The 22565-nt window shown below is 42.9% G+C and overlaps 1 protein-coding gene across 1 annotated transcript in view; it reads right to left on the bottom strand.

The window, feature by feature from the left end:
* The window catches only part of LOC104938909 (serine/threonine-protein kinase 4), a 32312-nt gene that overhangs the window by 8161 nt on the left and 1586 nt on the right, over window positions 1-22565 (bottom strand). The window contains exons 2-9 of the mRNA XM_027279343.1: window positions 13883-13963; window positions 12344-12472; window positions 10183-10297; window positions 9936-10100; window positions 9451-9618; window positions 9188-9325; window positions 8946-9077; window positions 8644-8842 (exon numbers count right to left, since the gene is read on the bottom strand). Of these exons, the coding sequence (XP_027135144.1) occupies window positions 8644-8842; window positions 8946-9077; window positions 9188-9325; window positions 9451-9618; window positions 9936-10100; window positions 10183-10297; window positions 12344-12472; window positions 13883-13963 (1127 nt within the window). The remainder of the gene's footprint in view (window positions 1-8643; window positions 8843-8945; window positions 9078-9187; window positions 9326-9450; window positions 9619-9935; window positions 10101-10182; window positions 10298-12343; window positions 12473-13882; window positions 13964-22565) is intronic.

Raw genomic sequence — 22565 nt, forward strand, 5'->3', positions numbered from 1 at the left:
CTTATTTTGAGGTGATAATGCACCAATAAAAACAAAGTTCTGAATATTTGACTCCATTTCTGCCATATTCTGTAAATAAATCTGACACGCTGAGACCTTACAGACTCAGCTCGGTGGCACTAGTGTAGAAAATCAAATGTCAGCTCAAGTGTCTCTAAATGCTCGGCAGTCACCGGCTGCTGCTCTCTAACCTGAGCACGCATGGATAAACATAAAGACAATTTCCCTTCCGGGATCAATGAAATGTTGAATTTTTAATCAGCAATAAGTACAGAACAAGATTACTATCATATATCTGCAGTAACAATTGTTTCGATGCCAGCGAGTCCCTCAGCTGAACTACAAGGCACAGAGGACACAGTAACGTGACTGAAAGCAATTTACCACAAATCAACAGAACGGCTGGGCTGACAGCTTCAGCTTCAGTCTGTATAAATACATTTTTAATATAAAAAATAAATAAAGTCAGTTCATCTTTTATAGTCAACAACAATTATTAATGAAGAGTGCCCACACGAGTCAACTATTAAACTAATCTTCTGTGGGTTTCTCCCTACCTCCTAAAAAAAAAAATTCAACAGACATTTTCAACAATGAACTGCTCTGGCATAATTTCACCGAGAGACTTCATTTAAACTTTAAAATGTAGGTACTCTTGCCTTCTCTTCAGGGATTCACTTCACTCATCGACAGCTTTTACCGTTTTTAAACTATCAAGGCTTAAAGTTGAGCAGGTTTTTACTCAGATTTCTGGTTTTATAATGGGTGTGTATGTGGCGGAATGTTTGAGCTACAGTGGATGACATCATCAGCTAGAGTGAGGAGCAGAGAGAAAAATCAGTGAAAAAATAAAACGTATTCGACTACCGTGGCCTCAAATGCCCCACTACAGACATGATTTATACATAGAAACGTAGGAAAATTTGTCTTCTCACTCACATTCGTCTGCTAAAGCTGTCAGCCTTATAGTTTTGGCGTAACACACAAAGATGCGCCACCAACACCCATCCACAGCCTCATAGACTGCCATGTTAAAAAGGTGGGAACATTTCTGGAGGAAAGCAGAAGTAACGCTTCTTTGAATCGCTCTAAAGGTCACATTTCTTCATTTATCAACACAAAATAACTATGTAGACGTTCAGGAAGGGCTCAGGATGCTCCCAGTGACTTCGGTTCAATGATTGGAAATACGGTTTGGCCAGAAATCCTTCCTGTTCGAGGGGTGGTCTCAGCATTTTCTCTCTCTCTCTGTCAGCATTTCCAACTGACATTCTAACAGGTGCAGTAACTGCTCTGCTGATTAGGGCCGGCAGGCAGAAGCCCAGCGGCGGCCATTTTAGCAGTTATTGGCACTTAATTTGAACTCGTCTGTCTAAAATGACAGAGACAGCAGAGCAGCTAGCACGTTAGGTGTAAATACATGCTAATTGCCAATGCTAAAATTAGTGCTAATGCTAATTGCTAGCGTGTCAGGGCTAGCCACTAATTTTTAGCCACTAAGAATTAAATACATGCTAATTGCTAACATGCTAAGACCCCCGGCAACAGCCCACTTGGTACTCTCAAGATTTTTGTGGGAATTTCTGTGGGTTATTATTCAAAAGCAAGACTGAAAACTAAAAACTGACTTTGACTTCCTGTTGTTTCTTTTTATTTTCTAAATGAAGTTTCTACCTGAACAGATATGCGAGTTAAAATAAAAACTGAATAAATTAATGGAAAAATAAATATACGTATCTCACTGTGATGTTTGTTAAAGTTCTGCCGGGCATGTTCAGTGTGCGCTGTGGCTGCCGGAGGTAACCGGACGTTCCAGTCATTGTTTCAAACCGCACCAGAAGCGCTGCGGCCCGTTTAAGAAGCGGGTCTGTTCTATTTTTGATGGATACTGCGAGCAGTTTCGTCCGTCCGCACAGAGCAACTTGAGCTGACAGGAAGTCAGAAACGGCATAGAGCATCCGCTCGATTTTCAAAATAAAACACCCTGTGCAAACTTCTGATCATAAAAAGTCAAAAGAAATTATGTAATTACGCAGCATATTTACATAGTTAGAGGAACGCTCCTGGTGAGGTCTGAAGTCGCTGTACCCGGTGCAGTTAGGCTGTTAAGAAGGACGTTACAGTTTTTCTTTCATATATAGGAGCTGTAATCTGTGCAGACAAACATCACAACGCTCCAAACTGCAGCACACAACATCAACAAAAAAGATGCACTAAGGTTATGAGAATCTTAATGCTGTAGGTATGTAGGTAATGAGTGGGAGGATATACTGTGTGTGTGTGTGTGTGAGGCAGCGTCAGTGTGTTGATACATAGATGGAAAAGACAACAGATTGCTGTGTAAAGATGTTTGTTCATTAGACGACTTCTTTTCTGCATCTTTCATTTAAAAACACGAGTGTAGTCCAGCGTCTGATTCACGACTTTAATACGCTGCTCTGTGTTACAGAGGCTGAAGGTTCACTCCTACAGGACAGCCACACTGTGAATGCATGAAAACAGGTGCTGCCTTCTATTAATTCATATTTTTGATTTTTTATTACGGCCTATGAAGTTGACCCTGATGCTGGACGTTTTATTTACTTATTTATTTATAGCAACATGGTGCTCTTCCCAGCTCTGTTTTAATTTAAGACCTCTTTTGCAGAGGGGGAATCTGATGTCATGGCAAAAGGAAATTAGAGCTGCTTTATGTGGCAGTAAAAGAAATTTATAGCCAATAATCAGGTTATACAAATGGACAAGGAATAACTGGATTGTGACGGGAGAGTTCAAGACATAAATTTTGATCCAGCGGGCTGTGTAGCTTTCACCTAAAGACGGCTGAAGGCACTTAAACGGCCTTTACAGTCTGAAGTGATTCAATATTTTTTGGTTGTGTGGGGTCAGGTAAGAATCCAGGAGGTGGAGGTCACACAGCAGCAACTATTTCACTGGTTCTGGTGAAACTGGATCATATTTTATGGAGGAAATGTTTTCTGGTTTTCCCTCTGATGTCCTCCGGCTGCTCCGCCTCAACTCTCTGTGATTTACAGAGTTTATGATGGACAGTGAAGTAAACTGCTGACAGCTGTAGCTGCTGTTAGCTCAGTTCGTCAGCTTGGTGGTGAGCTCAGAGCGACGGGTACCCGTCGCTCTGAGCTCACCGCCAAGCTGACAAACTGAGTGTTTGTACCACAGGCGTTATGGAAGAAGAAGAGGAGGTAACCAGGCTCAGCAGCTTCTATGGACATGATGGCAGAGGAGAAGAGAGTGAAGAGGACGCTGACGGAGGAAGCTAAGAAGAGAAAAGGAGAGAGTGAGCGAGCAAGAAGCCGCCGGACAAGAGTAAATGTGGGACTGACTTTTAGTGGTTGGTGAGAGCTTGGTGAAATAAAAGGCTGAAAGACAGACGCCGAGCTGGGCTGACTGCTGCTGGACTAGGCAGTGATATCAGCTGCGGCTGGGGACCTGGGTGATGTTTGGCGCTAACTTCATAAGTAATGTAATCAGAACAAATACTAAAGTACATATTTACCACAGTGGGATTACTTATAATACTGCTTAAAAGGTGAAAAAACAATGTTCCTCAGCATAGAAGTCTGTGATTTCAGGTTAGCTGTGATAAGCTGGCAGGATATCGCTGCTGGTTTGTCTCATTGTTTCTCGTCTATCTGCTCACCAATCATCACAAACTGTTTAACTCAACTTTAAACTTTTCCGAGGAAACAAGCCACCCGACGTCAGACCTTGGATTTGTCAGACTTTGTCAGCTTTGTGTATTCTTAGCTCAATAACGATGATTAATGCACAGACGCCAACATCTTACCGCTGATCTCACTTTGTGGCTCCGTGGTTTGTTTTCATTCAAGCACAAAATTCATTTAAAGTCTCTCGTGTCCTCCCGACTGTAAAATAATTAATGGCTGTTTATTCTTCGGTTCTGCTGCCAGGAGCACCAACCTTCGAGAAGTCTTTGTTTAAGAAAGCAAGTTGCAGTTTTCCCAATATGGAGTTTTTTGTTTTTTTCAACATAATCAGATGAAAGAAGGTCAGTCCATGATCTAATGTCTCTTTGAGTCTAGTTTGGTATCTGCTGTCGTCAGAGAAACTTGAGCAATTATCTGACTGGTCAAAGACTCTTTCCAACTGTGCTTCATATTCCTATAAACTGTGACCTGCTGTGCTTTGTTGGTTGCTATGCCAACCCCATGTGGAGGCAGGCGAGCAGCCTTTCCTCTGTTTTTATACTTACATACAATGCATGTGCACATCCTGATGATGTAGTCGCTGCTGTGTTAGTGTTCTCATTACTGTGGTGATTAGCATCAAGGTGAAGGTGAAGGTGAACGGTAAGAAAAGCCCACGCAGTGCCCACGAGCACATGACCCGAGTTAGAAAAGTTTTCCCGTTATGTAACTCGATTTAAGAAGCGTCAAACAGGCTCGTTCTACAGAAGCACAGATCCACAACATCAGCTGAAGTTGGGCTGTGTTTAAGTATTTAAACGGGCTCGAGCACCACGTGACGATTAGAAACATGTTTTTTCACTTTAAACTTCGGCCTCGGAGACGTCGCTGAGTGCTTTGACTCAGACAAACACGAGGAGCGCTTGATCCGTTTGGCCTTACATGGTACCGTTCCAATTTGAACGTAGCCTAGTTTAAATGTTTTAGTACACCCGTCAGGAACAGGATCCAGACCTGCAACATCTCGGACACCTAGTAATGGTCGTGTCCCGGCGGTCACGCTACATTTGAGAGCGTTTAATGAGATTTGTGGGTGTTTGCTTTGGCACATGAGAGAAGTCAGCACTTTCTGCCAAAAACAGAGTTGTTATTTGAACCCAAAGCACGATCTTTTCCTAAATCTAACCAAGTAAACTGCGACTGAAAGCTGAAATAAACCCTGCTCTCCTGGATTTAAGACTCTGTAGCTCTTTAAACTAACTGATCTGACGACTTAAGGCTTTTGTTAAACTAACTAACAGTTTGTTTCTCTTTGAAATAACAAATGTAGTCTAGATTTTCTTAAACTGTGCGGATGAACGGGGGAAATGAGAGGAGAGAGACTTTTATGTGACTATGTCTCAGCCTTCAAGTGAATATTCTATTTTATGTTGCGAGTTGTTACTCTGTAAAAAAGCTGAATGACGCTTCGAAGGTCGAGAGGATGATTCAAATTTGTGACGTATTGATGAAGCAGCTGTGCCGCTGCCATGCCCGTTTGACAGATCTCAATGAGGACTATGTTCTTTCTCTTCATTCTGACAACAGACGGGAAAGAAAAGAGTTTGAGTCTTTCTACTGGAAGCAACAAGAAATCATTTTCTTGCAATTAACTATAATACTGAACACACAGCGCACTGAGAGGTTCAGAAAGGCTGCCTGAGCAGTTAGTCTCATGCCAAAATGATCAAAAAATATAGACTAATTCAGATGTTTCATATTATTTTGGGTTCTGACCCGCTGTCCACTCGGTTTGTGTGTTTCCAGACCGATCGGATCAGATGTCACGGTACAAATGTTGCTTTATGTTGGTGGAACTTTGCAGATTTAAAACGGAGACACTATAAAAGGTCTTATAAAGTATCATAAGCATGGCATGAAGTGCTTTATGTGAACATCATCAACAGAATCTGGATTAAAGCCTCTAATGATCTGATCTGCAGCATCTAAACCAGGATCAACATCAAGAACGAGTTTAGGAGAGCAGAGAGAAGAGCGGACCATCTACCTCTGCACAAAACAAAATGAAACTTTAATAAAGATGCACGAGCTGAGCAGGTTACAGAGAGCGAGTAAATCTTTGTAACTAGAGCAGCACACTAATACTACTGCTACTATACTGAGTGTGTGCAGAGTTTGTACTTTGTATGTATATTTAAAGGATCAGTGTCGAGGAGTTAGTGGCTCGGTCTGTCGGGCTTTGGGTTTGGGAACCGGAGGGTGGCCGGTTCAAGTCCAGCACGAAGTTCAGCGTGGAGGGTGGACTGGTCCTTACAATGGAGGACGTGTCTGTAGATTTAAAAGTCTCATTCAAAGGTAACAAATACAAAGATTCTTATATTCAGGCGATTACAGATAAAAACATAGTTGTGAATATTATATTATAATATTGGATCTGCAGACTTTCAGAATCTTACATAACACGTATTTTTGTTTAACATCCTGTTATTATTTATTCTTAACGAACCCGTCCTGATTGTTAAAGTCGGAGAAGCAGGAGCACGAAGACGACGAGAGACGAGAGACGTGGATCATAGTGAGCGAGCTTTAGTGGCTAATCAGCGTAAATTAAAAGGCTTTTTATTATTCAGATCCATTAGAGAGGATCAATCTGGTCTAACATCTTATCTCAATCCTCAAGGCCCCTTCAGCGTCAGACTGTGGTCATTAGTTTGGGACACACACACTGACACACACACACACACACACACACACACACACACACACACAGTACTAATGTAGTTATGAAGTCTAAATGTTCCTGTGTTAATGCGGTTTGAACTGCCAGCAGTGGAGATCCATACTAACTCGATCGCAGGACATCAGACAGGAGACGGTGCGCGCGTGTGCGTTTGTGTGGGTGTGTATTTATGAGAGTGTGTGTGTGTGTGTGTGTGTGTGTGTGTTCAGCTTAATGTCTCATATTTATACTATTTACTACTTATAGTGTGCTATATATAAAGTGTGTGTATGTGTGTGCACATCATCGACTGTATATAAATATGGACGCCGTGTCTCTGATTTCTCCCACCGTTCAACAATGAAGACAAAACATCATGATCGCTGACGTCGTTTGAAGCCGGAGTCGTGCTCGTGTTGGAGCTGCTGTACCGACGTCCCGCCCGTACACCCGGGCTCAGCGGTCAATCATGACATGAAAGCATCAAATAATTAATTAAAACCAGACGTATCAGCAAACGACTGACGAGTACTTTTGTATTAATTTAATGTTGGGCTCACGTCCCATCTGCTAGAAGGAGGGGGCAGGGTTTGTGACCTCCACTGCAGCGAGCCACCAGGCGGTGATCAAGACAGTTCAGCTTCACTTTTGAGGCACGGAGAACCCTGAAGATCGGATGTAGCTCCGACCCCAAAGAGCCACAGCTTTGGTTGGTGGAGCTGAGACTGGGATTCCACCACATTTCAGAAGAAGCTCTGTCTATTTTTGATGGATGCTGTGCCAAGCGGCACAGAGTTATGAAGAATCCAGTCAAAATAAAACACCTTGTGCAGACTCCTGATTGTAAAAACAGCCAAAAGGGAAATTACAAGGTCTAAATCTGAGCAAGTCTGGCGGGCAAAACCCTCCTGATGGGGTACAAAGCCACGTGGAGAAGAGACCAGAACAGCACCGTGACACCACAGAGCTGTGCACGGTGGAATTCACAAAAACAAGTCCCACATCTCTTTCCTGCTTCTATCTCTTTTATAGATTTAACCCCTGCAGTCAATGATCATCATTACGTTACGTCATTACACTGCGGTTCAATCCCCACAACTTCAAACTGTTGTGTCTGTTTCAGCGGGACACTGCAGCGTGGGAACTTCCCCCCGGTCTCCATCTGAATAATAATTCCTGTCAGCTGCTGTTACCGCTCACGGTGCCCTCGAGCTTTAACATTAATCGGACTAGAAGTGGTGTAGGAGTTTGAAAATCGTGACAGAAACTTCCGCGGCGGCTTTGTTTTCATCAGCAGAGCACAACAAGCGTCACACAGAGCGAAACGCATCCAAACGCCGCGTGCCGTCTCACTCGGGTTAATTCTTTTGCGTATAAAAACAAACAGATAAAACACACCCACAGGCTGCCAGCACCGAGGAACGCAGTCCAACTCTTGGTGAGACTCACCCAATTTATCCAACGCTTTACAACTCCCACACTGCAAAGAGACTCCAACAGACTAAAGCAGCAACAAGGAATGACACACTCCAGCAGAAGGTAATGATGCATTCATTGTACTCAGTGACATCCTGACAAACGTTTGTTAAAGCTGCCCAAAAGCTTCTTTAACAGAAGTTAGCTGGATCACATCTGTCCTGACAGTTACACTCATTTTCTTTCACATCGTGTCGTCCGAGGTTTAAAACATCTGAGCTCCGATTTTAAGGAAACTCGTTTACTCAATGCGTTCGACCTCCGTAGACTGCAATCTGTTCACGGTAACGGCCTGCAGAGGTTCTTTACAACAATTCATACGCCGAGATAAATCACTTAAAGTTGTTTCACGTGTTGACTTCTGTAAACTCTACCTGAGGTATCAACCTCTTTCCTGCTGATAAATGTAGTACAGTCTGTGAAGTGATACCATGACACAGGGTTAGGGGTTCGTCCTCTGATGAGAAGAGTCCACAAGCCTTCAGACCTTCTAAAGAACACAGCAGCCTCTTGGGACACAGATCGTGTTCAGCTGCTGTTGCTCCGGGATGAATAAGTCAATCAGTCCTGGCTTGTTGCACATGTACAAAAACATAAAGTACATGCATACACACTTGTACACACACTCCAGTTCACAGGTAAGTCAGTGAACCTTCGTCAGTGTGATGGTTGCACTGCGCCCTCTAGTGGATCAAACAAACAGCTGCACTGTCCGGATGATGAAAACAGAATCTAATAAAAATATTTAAAGTCAGCCATGTTAAAGAGCTGGGTCCTTACTTTTCATAGTACCAGCCTCCTCCTCGTCCTCGTCATCAGAGTTGATGACCATGGTGCCCAGTTGTAGCTGCATGGTTCCCGTGTCCTCGTGTTCGATCATAGTCCGTGCTGTACCGTCGAGCGAACCAGCAGCCCGGATGGTCCCTGAGTCGCCTGTCCCTGCCCGCACCATCGTCCCCTGGTCCACCTCGTCCTCATCCTGAAACACGCAGGAAGAAGTTAAACACGCATCAAGTGGTGGTTTGATTCAGTCTTTCAGTTCTAGTTACATCACGTCGATCGTTAATATCATTCCTCTGTACCGAATTGTCGTCATCTTCTGCGTCCTGCTCTCTCTGTTCTGCCTCTTCTTGTCTCTTCAGTTTGATCTCCATGGCGTCCGTGATCAGGGCTCTGAGGATGGAGTTGGCCTTGGCTGACTTGATGAACGGATGCTGACGTGGAGAGAGGCAAAGATTCAAGATTCAAAGATTTTCTTTGGGCACACATCAGTAATGTTTCGTGGTCTTGTTTTTACGCTGGCTGCTTCACGTGGTGTTATTACCTGTAACAACTGTGTGGCAGTCGCCCTGCTTTCTGGGTTTTTCACCAAACACTGGCTGACAAAGTCTCGGAATGCGTCGGACCACAGATTTGGGTTCCTGAACGTTGGCGGAGGGTTGGTGGGAATCATGAAGATGGCCTGGGAGAAGGAGTCAGAGTTCAGAACACCCGAGAAATACTCGACATAACTCACAATCACAACCTTCAAACGGGAACAAAAAGCTCTTTCACTCGTGCACAAAGGCACTGCACAGACTCTCTCACCCTCATGGGATGTATGTCAGCGTAGGGCGGCTTCCCCTCAGCCATCTCTATAGCCGTTATTCCCAGGGACCAGATGTCGGCCACGCAGTTGTAGCCGATCTCCTGTATGACCTCTGGAGCCATCCAGAACGGCGTGCCGATGACTGTGTTTCTCTTCGCCATGGTGTCCTGAAGAGAGATCATCAAATCCAAGATCAACATCGGAGACACAGAGCTCCGACAACACGAGGAGAGACAACAGAAACTGTCATAACTGTGAATATAGTTTATTCACTTTCATCACACCGTGGATATTCTGCTAGTTCATGCCTTCAACTTTTATTGTCCTCGAGACGACGGGACATCCTTACTCTTAAATGTTGCAAGACGGGCTGCGTGACCGAGAGTCGGTCACGCAGCCCGTCTTGCAACATTTAAGAGTAAGGATGTCCCTTGAAGCAAAATAAAATATATAAAACACATGAATTTTTTAAATATTCACTCACTGTAAGTTGTCCAGCAACTCCGAAGTCGGCCAGTTTGGCCTGACCCTCCGTGTTCAGCAGGATGTTTCCTGCTTTGATGTCCCTGTGGATTTTTCTCATGAAGTGAAGATACTCCAGACCCTTCAGAGTGGAGTGCACGATGGTGGCGATCTCCTCTTCTGTTAGCTACAAAACACACACGCGTATCAATTAGTGTCACCATGCAGACATGTATACGCTATACAAACTGTTTTGAGTGTTACATTACCGTCTTGTTGCGTATTCGGATGATATCAGACACTGATCCGGCTCCGCAGTATTCCATAACGATCCACAGGTCAGTGTTTTTGAAGTAGCTGCCGTAGTACCGCACCACATGGGGACTGAAAACACACACACACACACACTCATTTCAGTCAGTTTAACATTCAAAGTTTGTTTTTGTGAGTTAACTACAGAGTGTGTTCATCCAGCATGCCACCACGCTGTCACTCAAGGCAAGCCGGGTTTATTTGTACAGCGCAGACGAGGCGATTCAAAGTGCTTTACATAGACATAAAAGAAACACAAGGCAATATAAAAACCCACAGTGCAATCTGAGTAAATACTCCCAGGTTTCATTTAATAAAACGCGATGGCAAACAGTTTTACAGTTTTGTCCCAGGCCATCAGAGCGGTTCAGAACAGAGCAGCATAACAGAGGCGTACTTTGGCCTGATACCTGCATAAAAGCTAATAAACCTCATCAGTGTTCTTGTTGCGGCAGGAACTTGTTGGTTTTTAGGCTCAGGGTCCCAGAGGGGGAAACAGCTGGAACTGAAGCCAGGCGAGCGGAGCGACAGAACCCAGAACAGCCTCCGAGACTGATAGAGACCAGTTTGCAGACGTTAGAGCTGCACTAGGGGTGGGCGATATATCGAATATACTCGATATATCGCGGCTGGTTCTACGTGAGATGTATGAAATGACTATATCGCGACCATCGAGTACTTGTCACGTAAATGTTTTAAGTCGTCTGCATTTAATTCTCCGGAGTTTTGCCTGTGTCCCTCACTCCTGGTGCTGCTTACAGCATGCAGCACACTGCCCCGCCCACCCAGAAAATCCCCTGCGCGCATGTGTACTTTTTGTATCAAGTGAGGAGAGACGAGGACCACTGGCCCCGGAGTGGCTGCGCCACGGTCACCGGAGCAGATAGCTGCCAGTCTAGTCAATGAGAGCACTCACACAGGGCGCGCCGCGGAGCGTCCCAGAAGCGTCCCTCCGCGCCACGGCGCGAGCATTCTGTAGCATTTCTATTTTTGACGCGAGCCGCTGCTAAACCTCGTAAATTTCAACAGAGCACTGCGCACCAGACAGGAAATCCGACAGAGAATCAACATAATAAACTTCTGCCCCCTTTCAAAATAAAACACAATACTCAGTTCATGTAGCTTTTTACAACTTCACACCAACGTTACGTCATGACCGGTGGCACCAGGTGATCAAAGATCGATCAAAGGGTCTCAATATGAACGATGAGAGAATTGTTGAAGTGGAACAACACACAATCATTTATGACACAACAGATGCTTTTTATAATCTCCTCCACGTCGGAGAAGCAAAGTCAGCTGTTTGTTGTGTTTTCTTTATATACAGTTTATCGCGGGGTCTCGCGGCCAAGACGCGCCCGGTGTGAGTTGACACAGGGCAGAGGACGCAGCTAAAACGCGGCGCAGCCATTACTAATCTAATAGAAGGGTCTACTTGAATCATGACTGATGTTATTTTTTGTATCAAAGGGTTAAATTTAACATTCATAGTGATTTACAGGAGAAATAAAAATATCGAGATGTATATCGTATATCGCGATATGGCTTAAAAATATCGAGATATTGGTTATAGGCCATATCGTGCAGCCCTAAGCTGCACCAGTCATTATTCCATTGAGTTAATGATCTAACTGTACTGTATTCCCTGTTGTCAAATAATAATAGTACCTTCAACAGTCTGAATAAGTCAAATAAAACAGAAGTTTTACTGTTGAGCTGCAGCAGAAGAATAAAAACAATCACAGCATTATTCTAAGACAGACATGAACAAACATTATTAACAATATGTCATTTAACATGAGTGAACCTGCTGACATCACACACACACACACAGGTCATCTCTACAGAACACACAAACACTGAAACTGAAAGCTTGAAATGTTTCTGTGTTTACAGATGGATTCTTTAAAGAAACTCGGCTGCAGTGTTTCCCCTAAAGGTTTTTGATAACAGCCGTTTGGTCTGCAGACTGGGGGACGTTCCCGTCTGGGAACCCCCCTCAAAAAAACCTGATAAGACACTTTGATGTATGATTTGTGTCTTCACAGTGAGTGAAAGCACTTCCTGTGAGTCCTAAAATAATCAGACAGTCACCCACAGCTCTCTCGTGGCAGGTACCTGTTACACTGCTGCATAATGGAGATCTCCTTGATGATCTCCTGAAGATCAGACTCCACAGGAACTTGTTTGATGGCCACAATCTCCCCGGTCTCTTTATAATTGGCTTTGAACACACAGCCGTACGACCTGCAGAGAGATTTCAAATGTCGTGTTACACACAAACAACTGTTAGACGTTAAACTTTAGTCATTTCAGCACCTGTACGTCTCAATAACTTCTTATTTTACATGGTGTATTGTCTAAATAATAAAAAACAAAGATGATATCTTTTTCTTAACTTATGTGAAAAAGTGGAGGTTGTATTTAATTCAGGGACTAAACATGATTTACATCAGATAATCTTTCTGAATATAAAAAGGAGTATAAGTGAGTTTTTGACCAGGAGTAACAAGGTTAGAGGTTAAAGTTTAAGATTAAAGTCTGAGGTTAAAGTTTAAGATTAAAGTCTGACGTTAAAGTCTGAGGTTAAAGTTTAAGATTAAAGTCTGAGGCTAAAGTTTGAGGTTAAAGTCTGAGGTTAAAGTTTAAGATTAAAGTCTAAGGTTAAAGTCTGAGGTTAAAGTTTAAGATTAAAGTCTAAGATTAAAGTCTGAGGTTAAAGTTTAAGGTTAAAGTTTAAGATTAAAGTTTAAGATTAAAGTCTCAGGTTAAAGTTTAAGATTAAAGTCTGAGGTTAAAGTTTAAGGTTAGTGTCTCTCTCCATCTGTACTGAGGAAAGGCCAAATCAAAGAATCGCTGGTAGAACATAACGTCACAGTGAGGCACTGGAAAAGTCTGACAGGGGAAATTCATGTTTTACTTTTACAAAAGATATATCTACAATAATATCTATATATGTTCATATATGAGTGTTGGTGAATGAAGTTCCTCGTTTAAAGGACTAAATCAGGAGTGGACCTCGTTGACTGTCAGTCAGCTCCTGTCCTCGGCTCATTGTGTCACGCTCTGTTTTTTAAGCATGAGGAACTAACAGCTATCAGTCGACAACATCTGTCACTTCAGGTGCTCTGTCCTGCAGATCACTCTCTTATTCTGAGTTCATTCTCACGTTGAACAGAACAGGTGTGAATACTCGTCTCATCAACACCAGCGTGGCTCATGATTGGCTCGTGCTGCAGAGCAGAGTCTGAGGGTTATGAAGCTGTGCCTGTCGTCGAAAAACGACAGCAGTAACAGGCACGCACACCGCCGCCGCAGCGCCGCTCAGCTGCTCAGAACAGGAAGTGCGTTGAGAAACAGGATATGAAGAGGCAGTGTTTATGTTGATGTGCACCAGAGGGAGGGAGGAGGTGAGGTGAGCGAAATAAAGCAGAGATCAAGAGAACAGGAAAAAAAAGAGGAAACAAAAGCTGATTAACGAAACCGCAGAGATTCCTTCGAAACGCAGACGGGCAAAAATGTGGAAATACAGGCGTTCCCATCCATCAGCACCAAGTGTGTGTGTGTGTGTGTGTGTGTGTGTGTGTGTGTGTGTGTGTGTGTGTGTGTGTGTGTGACAGCCCTCCACCCGCCTCAGTATAAGACGACATGACTCACCCTTCACCCAACTTCTCCAGGACATCAAAGACTTCCTCTGGCTGCTTGGTGAGACTGTCCTCACTCAGCTTCTTCATCTGTCTGTGAGGGCAGAGAGACATGAGGGCTGATTGATACCATTATTATAAAAAACATTTTAATTTTGGATTAATCTGCCAATAAACTCCTCGAATAATTGATTAGAAGACCTGTCGATAAAATGAAAAGTGTAATACATCCCGATTTATGAACTCAGTGCTTCACAGTTAAAAGTTAAAGATCATAGATTTTCTTTTCCATTTTCTGCCGTAAACTTGAGATCTCAAACATTTGAGGGCAGTAATTAAAAGACAGTCAGCATCAGCAGCAGCTATTCTTGTTTCCAAAGAGTCTCCGTGTGTATAATCAGGATGCGTCATAAATCAGAGGCAGGCAGAATATTTCATTCATCGCGCTCTCTCGCGTGCAGCCGGCCTTTCTCTGCTCTCTCCAGGAATCTGAACAGCACCACAAAACGTCTCCAGATGCTCGATAAATCAAGACGACATAAAAATAGTTTGGACAAAAATAGATCTAAACGTGTCCCAGATGCAGCTCATGACAATTTTATTCTTAGTCGGATTTTATTTATAAATCGCAGATCACAGTTTGCCTCAGGAAGTTAATGAAAGACAAAAACTTTTACAGAAGGCTGTATTACAAATACTTCAAATATTTCCAATGATGATCAATGTTTCTGAATAGTGCATGTACTGTTTTAGGCTTGTTTACTGACAGTAACTAGCACAGAGTAACAGAAAACGTGAAGAGAGTGGAGGACGTTTAAAATATCTCAGCTCTCCACGACAGCCTGTGAGTCCGGGCTTTAAACGAGCACAGATGGGAGAGTAATTACAGAACCTATTCAACATGAACATCTGATAAACGTTCAGTCAGTTTGGAAACATCCTCCATAATTCGACACGTTTCTGCATAAAGCTCTGCAGTGTCACATCACGATATTCATGTCACGCCGACATATCTCCGCTTCGTTTGAAGAGAACCTGAACTGCAAAGCTGCTGCCAACTTCTCTGTCTGAGGTTACCCACATACAAATGAAAATGAAGTCAGTGTTTACAGAGATCAGGCCTGAGTCACAGTGGTCTTCATGCAGCGGCAGATAAACTGTAACTGTGAGCTGTGACGGCTGATTCACACAGATGTTAAAACTTCTATTGTCTTTTTTTATTCACGCTCTTCCTCGTCAAACCTGTCTACGTCGGTTCAGTCTGTGATTCAGGTATGTGATGCTAATAATAGCGCCTAATGTGTCCTGAAGTCTCTGACGAGCAGCACAAACCATGAGTCATGAGATCGAGTCAAACTTCACGTGTCTGAAGACTTTAAAGATCCAAACAGCTGATCTGTGGTGAACTGCAGACTTTCTACGGTTCGTGACAAATAAAAAGGATGATGAATAGTTTAGGATGTTTAGAATAAAATAAAAAGCTGAATTACAAAGAACAACAAGTCTTTATTTCATGTGTTGCGTCAGAGGATGAAACACACTGAAGCACAGCTACCGTCGCACTGTGACTCTTTATTTGTCTGTCGGCTGGTCAGTCTTTCGAGAGTTTACAGATTTTATTCTCTGCGCGGCCGTGAGCCAATCTTCAGAGTATCAACCACAAGCCACAGGCCACAGAAAGAAACACAGAGCTGAGCATTGAAACGCTACTCTACCGTGGCAGCCCCATAATCTGCGTTTCAAGTGGACGCTGTGAACTTCTACAAAAAGCAACGAGTGTATCTGCTGCGGCCGAGCGTCCCGGACACACCGAGTCTTTATGTTACTAAATATAAAAACTTCTGTTTATCCAGCTACTTCAGTTTTACTTCTGTCACATCCCCACTGATCTGACTTTAGTCGTGCTAACTGCTTCTCTCCCGTAATACACGGATCAGTTACGTACTTTAAAATGTTATGAATAAAATAAGACTTCTGAGTATTCACACTGTGTTAATGAGCCGGTCCTGCTGCTTCACCGTCACGGTTAATAAGTCCACCCGTGTTTTCCTGACTTCAGTCGGTGTTTATCAAACTTTCTACGTCGTGTACCACCTCAGAATATATTCAGCTCTCCGCATAAGACCAGACGTTAACATACAGCAGGCCGAACCTTCAGCTACAGACGCTTCACGCAGGATATTGAGAATCTTCACGTATCACTCAGGGGAATACAAATCTTAAACTGAGAGTTATAATGTTGGTACTGGCCCCAGATATATCAAATCCCTCCACACGCTGAGACGGCAGAGGTTCGGTGACTGTTGTTGTTGTGTTCAAACTTCTTTGCTCAGAGCATCTTTTATTCAAAGTGTTCAAGGGGAGCCGTTTCAGCTCCCACCTCGTCAGTTTAATGAGGAAATACTGGATGAGCGAGTGGACGTGATAACAAGAGAGCAGTTTGTTTTACCGGCATCCTGCTGATAAGAGGGCAGAACGGGAACTCTTCAGTTCCTGCTGAACTCAACAATAAACTGTATGTGAGTCTCTTTAATGCACTATCAAACCATCGAAAACTGTCAGACTGAGGACAGGTCTGGGCTCGTTTCATAGTTTTATTTGTCACCATTTTAAAAGACTTTCATAGATTTCTGATCTCTTACTTTCCCGGACTATAAATACATTTGATTTTCTTTTCTCTGCGAGCTGGATGAATAATAATCAGGGTTTCTCACCTCGTCTGAAACAAATACCACCTCTGCCAACTTCATAAAAAATGAATGCATGTTTAAAACATTAACCTTCGTTAACCGTCTCACCACCATCAGATAAACTGTTCCCTGACTCAGGGTTTACTAAAGCTTCCAGCACAGTTAGAGAAACAAAAACAAGTTCATGAAGTCGGCATTCATAGTCACGTCTTGTAATAAATATCATGTTTGCAGGGGGAACAGTCTGACATTAGACTTCACCTACATGACACAGTTCCTCCCTTTTTTAAACCAAACCAACTTTCTGAACTCTTTCCAGTGGCCTCGTTTAAATCGGCCGCAAAACCTCTGATGTGGTCTGTGATGCTGTCGCCATGGAAACACACCTGTCAACTGCTGGGTTAATTCAGTTAAACCTGCAGGGATTAAAGCCAAGCTTAAGGACGTTAAACTGGGATCAATTACAATGAGGTGAAGATTTAACGAGAGCTGGACTCCGGGGCGGCAGTAGCTCAGTCCACAGAGACTTGGCTTGGGAACTGGAGGGTGGCTGGTTCAAGTCCAGCATGGACCCAAAAGATGGAAGGTGCCCGTTCACCTCCGAGGTGCCCTTGAGCAAGGCACCGAACCCCCCAACTGGTCTGGCTGGCTGCCCATCACTCCACCATCTCTCTCCACAGTTGCATGTCTATGAGTCTTGTACTTGTACTCAGGGGCCGTATAGGGGGAAAAGTTAGGACAATTCTAGGGCCCCAAAAAATATTGTTGACATATGTGCAGCAAGTTCAACATTTTTTATTGTTCTGAGACGATGATGTTAATTTATCATGATTGAAAATTTAATATCTCTTAAAGTTCGTTCACTTTTCTTTTTTTAATTTGTTCATTAATGTTAGGAGAATTTTCCATTTTGAAATTTTACAATAAAAATACATTGATACTGTAAAATACTGCACGTACAAATCAGCAGCAGTAAATATTGTGCTCGTGCTAGTATTGAACTACAAGACGCAAAACAGTTGCAGGCCTTTGATTAGAGCTCTGTAAAGCTTTTGATGGGATAGTTAGGTCCTAGAGATGTGGGGACAACAGCTGCACAGAGGGGGCCCAATTTGATTTCTATGTCATGGGAGCGCCCCTGCTTGTACTGTGTGTGTGTTTAGGGTTAAAGAATTTCCCCGTTGAGGGGATTAATAAAGTATTTCATCTTTTTTCTTTTTATTCATTATGAAATAGAAATTAGAGCATGTGTAGAGTTATAAACACAAAGGTTTGGTGTGTTTATATTTAGCTTCATTGGGGAAAACATCTCACTTCACGGCGGTGAACATCCAGGGATCAGACACAGAGGTGGTGCAGAGCTACAGATTCCACACCAACAACAAACTGGACTGATAACATACATGCTCTCTACAAGAAGGGCCAGAGTCGCCTCCACCTGCTGAGCAGACGGAGGTCCTTCAGAGTGTGCAGGGCTCTCCTCAGGACCTTCTCTGACTGTGTGGTGGCCTCATCCTTCATGCTGTGGTCTGCTGGAGAGGAGCAGACTCAACAGACTGATCAGGAGAGCGAGCTCTGTCCTGGACTCCACAGAGGAGGTGGAGGAGAGGAGGACGTTACACCCACGGTGTAAGAAGGAGGTTCAGCAGGTCCTTCATCCAACACAAGGAGGTTCAGCAGGTCCTTCATCCAACACAACACCTGCTCCACCTGATCATGTTCTAGTTTATTTCATTTATACCTTGTTAATATTATTTATATCATGGTCACTTACTTTTGTAATATTATTTATATTATGGTCACTTTACATTACATTTATATTTCCTTTCCGATTACATGTGCAATATTATTTATTTATATCATTCAACTACTTTGAAATGTTCTACCTTAGTCCTTGTTTTGAACATCTGTACACCTGTCTGTCTGTCTGTCCACCTGTCTGTGCACCTGTCTGTGCACCTGTCTGTCTGTCTGTGCACCTGTCTGTCTGTCTGTCTGTCTGTCTGTGTTTTGTCTATTGTAGAGACTGACTGATACTTCTGTCTGTTCGTTTATTTGATTCTGCTTCTGCAGTGTGTATTACACCTTCTGCTGCTGTAACGGGTGAATTTCCTCGTTTTGGGATAAATAAAGTATAATCTAATCTAATCTAATTAACAGATCCGGAGTCAAAGCTTGAGTTTCTCATTAATTAATTGTCATTAAGCAGTGTGTCATGTCATGTAGCTTCAGATTTGACCTCCCTCCGGCTAACTTCAAACATCAGACTACATAAAAGACCTTTGTTTTTATAACTCTACAAATGCTCTAATTTCTATTTCATAATGGACAGAAAGAAAGAAGATGAAATACTTTATTAATCCCTTCAACGGGAAAATTATTTTTCACTCAATTTTTTTTTTTTATCTACATGAATTTTTAACCCCAAAAGCTTTACACAACTCTAATCAAAGGCTTGCAACTTTTAGTTCAATACTAGTACTAGCACAATATTTACTGCTGGCGATTTGTGTCTGCATACAGTCTGCATACAGTCTGCATACAGTCTGCTTACAGTCTGCATACAGTCTGCTTACAGTCTGCATACAGTCTGCTTACAGTCTGCATGTGTATCTACTCTCTATGTACATGGTCTGTGTATCTATGTTCTGTGTATCTATGCTTGATAACTGTTTCTGTGTATACATGTCTGTGTATAACTGTCGTGTATACATGTCGTGTATAAATGTCTGTGTATATATGTCTGTGTATATATGGTCTGTGTATTTAACTGTCTGTGTATACATGTCTGTGTATACCTTCTGTGTAAAATATTTCTGTGTATACATGTTTGTATACATGTCTGTGTATATATATCTGTGTATATATGTTCTGTGTATATAATGTCTTGTATACATGTCTGTTTTATACATGTCTGTGTATATATGTCTATGTATACATGTCTGTGTATATATGTCTGTGTATACATGTCTATGCTATATATTATGTATACATGTCGTGTATACATGTCTGTATATATGTCTATGTATACATGTCTGTGTTACATGTCTGTGGTATATATGTCTGTTGGATATCTGTCTATGTATACCTATGTCTGTGTATACATGTCTGTGTATATATGACTGTGTATATATGTCTATGTATACATGTCGTGTAACATGTCTGTGTATAAATGTCTGGTATATCTGTTCTGTTTATACATGTCGTGTATAAATGTCTATGTATATATGTTCTGGTTTAATGTCTGTTTATACATGTTCTGTGTATACATTCTGTGTAAATATGTCGTGTTAATGCTAGTATATATGTCTGTTTTATAATGTCTGTGTCTATATGTCTGTGTATAATGTATGTGTATATATGTCTTTGTATATAGTCTGTAGTGCTATGTATATATGTCTGTTTATATGTCTGTGATTATATGTCTGTTATAATGTCTGTGTATTAATGTCTGTGTATACATGTGTGTATTCTGTTTAATCTGTCGTGTATAATGTTGTTGTATATATGTCTGTGTATACAGTTGTGATCTGTTGTATATATGGTCTGTGTATATCATGTCTGTGTATTATCTATGTCTGTGTATATATGTCTGTGTGTATACATGTCTGGTATATTGTGTATATATGTCTGTGTATACATGTCTGTGATATATGTCTGTGTATTACTATGTTCTGTGTATATATGTCTGTGTATATATGTCTGTGTCTATGTATATATGGCTGTGTATACTGTCTGTGTCTATATATGTCTGTGTATATTGTCTGTGTATATATGTCTGTGTATATTATGTTTGTGTATCATGTCTGTGTATACATATGTCTGTGTATACATGTCTGTGTATACATTGTCTGTTATATATATGTCTGTGTATACATGTCTGTGTATATATGTCTGTGTATATGTCTGTGTATATATGTCTGTGTATACATGTCTATGCTGTGAGTGTGTGCGGCGCCCCCTCCTGCTCGAGCCCCCGCCCCTGCAGCCTTTGTCGGCCCGCCTCCCTCCTCCCCTCCCTCCCTCCCCTCCCTCCCCTCCTTCTCCCTCCCTTGCCTCCTCCCTCCCTCTGCTCCCTCCTCCCTCCCTTCCTCCCCTCTCTCCCTCCTCCTCCCCTCTCCTCCCCCCCCTCCCCTCTCTCTCTTCTCCTGGTTTGTTCGGATGTCACCGCCGTGACGAGCGGAGCAGGTTCAAGAACAAGTCCAAAGTTTACGGGACACAAGGAGGAGAAGGGGAAGGAGAAGGAGGAGGAGAAGGAGGAGGATGAGGCGGACGGCGGGGACCCGGCAGCTGGGTGAAGTCGGTGCTCGGTGTACCCGTCGTGTTGTAAAATGATTACCGGACGCTGCTGTGGTTTTCCGCGGTTACCGGCGGCTAGCCAGTTAGCGAGCTAGCAGCCGTTAGTGCTAGCTTCGAGACGTTGACGAGCTCGGTGAGACACACCGAGACACACCGAGAACCACAGGACCACACGAAGGACCACAGACACCACGGAGGACACAGACACACCTGAGAACAGGCACACGGAGGACTTGTTCTTCCGAGACACACCGTCAACATGGAGAGCAAGGACAAGGTGCAGATGAGAATCACCCGCGCAGGTAACGCCGAGCTAAGAGAGTTTGATCTGAAGCGACAGGACACACTGTTAATGCCACACTGTTTATGCCACACTGTTATCCACACTGTTAAAGACACACGTTAATGCCACACTGTTAAAGACACCCACTGTTAATTCCCACACTGTTAAGGTAAGCACCACACTGTACTTACACTGCATGCCACACTATTGCCACACTGTTACTGCCACACTGTATGCCACACTTAAGCCACACTGTACTGAAACTGTTATGCACCACGTTAAGGACCACACTGTTAATGCCACACTGTAATGCACACTGAATGCCACACTGTTAAGACACATGTTAAGCACACTGTTAACTCCAACCCATGGAACCACACTGTTAAGCACACTGTTAAGCACACTGTTAAAGACACACTGTATGACACACACTGTTAATGCCACACTGCTTAATGCCACACTGTTTTACTGCCACACTGTACTGCCACATGTAAAGCACACGTAAATGGACACACAGTTAATGACACCGTGCACACGTTAATGCACCACACTGTTAATGTCACCCACACTTGTTACTGTTTTCCACACTGAATGCTTTATCTTGCAATTTCCACATTGTTAACATGACACACGTATGCATAGTCCACTATAGCTAAACAGCCGTACCCCACTGTTATTGACTAAACACCACCTGTTAATGCCACACTGTTTCATGCCACACTGTTAATGCCACACTGTTAATGCCACCACACTGTTAAGTACACCACTGTCATACCCAGTAAAGCCACACAGTTACGTTAATGCCACACACGTTAATGCCACACAGTTAATGCCACACGTTAATAGCACACATTGTTAATGCCACCACAGTTAATGGCCACACGTTAAGCCCACCCACAAGTTAACTCCCACTTCTAATGCCACTGCATGCCACACGTAAACGCAACTCTGTTAATGCCACACTGATACTGTAAATGACACACTGCTAAAGCCACACTGTTACACCACCCTGTAATGCCCACACTTTTTATGCCACATGCTAAATGAACACGTAATGACCCACTGTAATGACCGATTAATTAATGACAGACTCAGCTCTGACTCCAGGTCAAAAAATAGGTAACACCATATAGAATTATATATTTATATTTACTATTTATATATAAATATAATGATGAACTGAATTATCTCTTTGTTTTTAGTGTTCTGGGCAGTTAAAAGTTTAAATAAAAATTAACTTTAGCACATTTTAATCTTCATCAAACAGTGAACTGCTGCCGACTGCACTGCGACTGTCTGCAGACTGTAAGCAGACTGTATGCAGCCCGTGTAGACAGAGTGTATGCAGGACTGTTGCAGACTGTAGTGGCAGAGTGTTTAGCCAGTGTATGACGATCTGTTATGCAGGACTGTGTGCAGATGTG

This window comes from Larimichthys crocea, chromosome VI, assembly GCF_000972845.2.
Source record: "Larimichthys crocea isolate SSNF chromosome VI, L_crocea_2.0, whole genome shotgun sequence".
Lineage (NCBI taxonomy): Eukaryota > Metazoa > Chordata > Actinopteri > Sciaenidae > Larimichthys > Larimichthys crocea.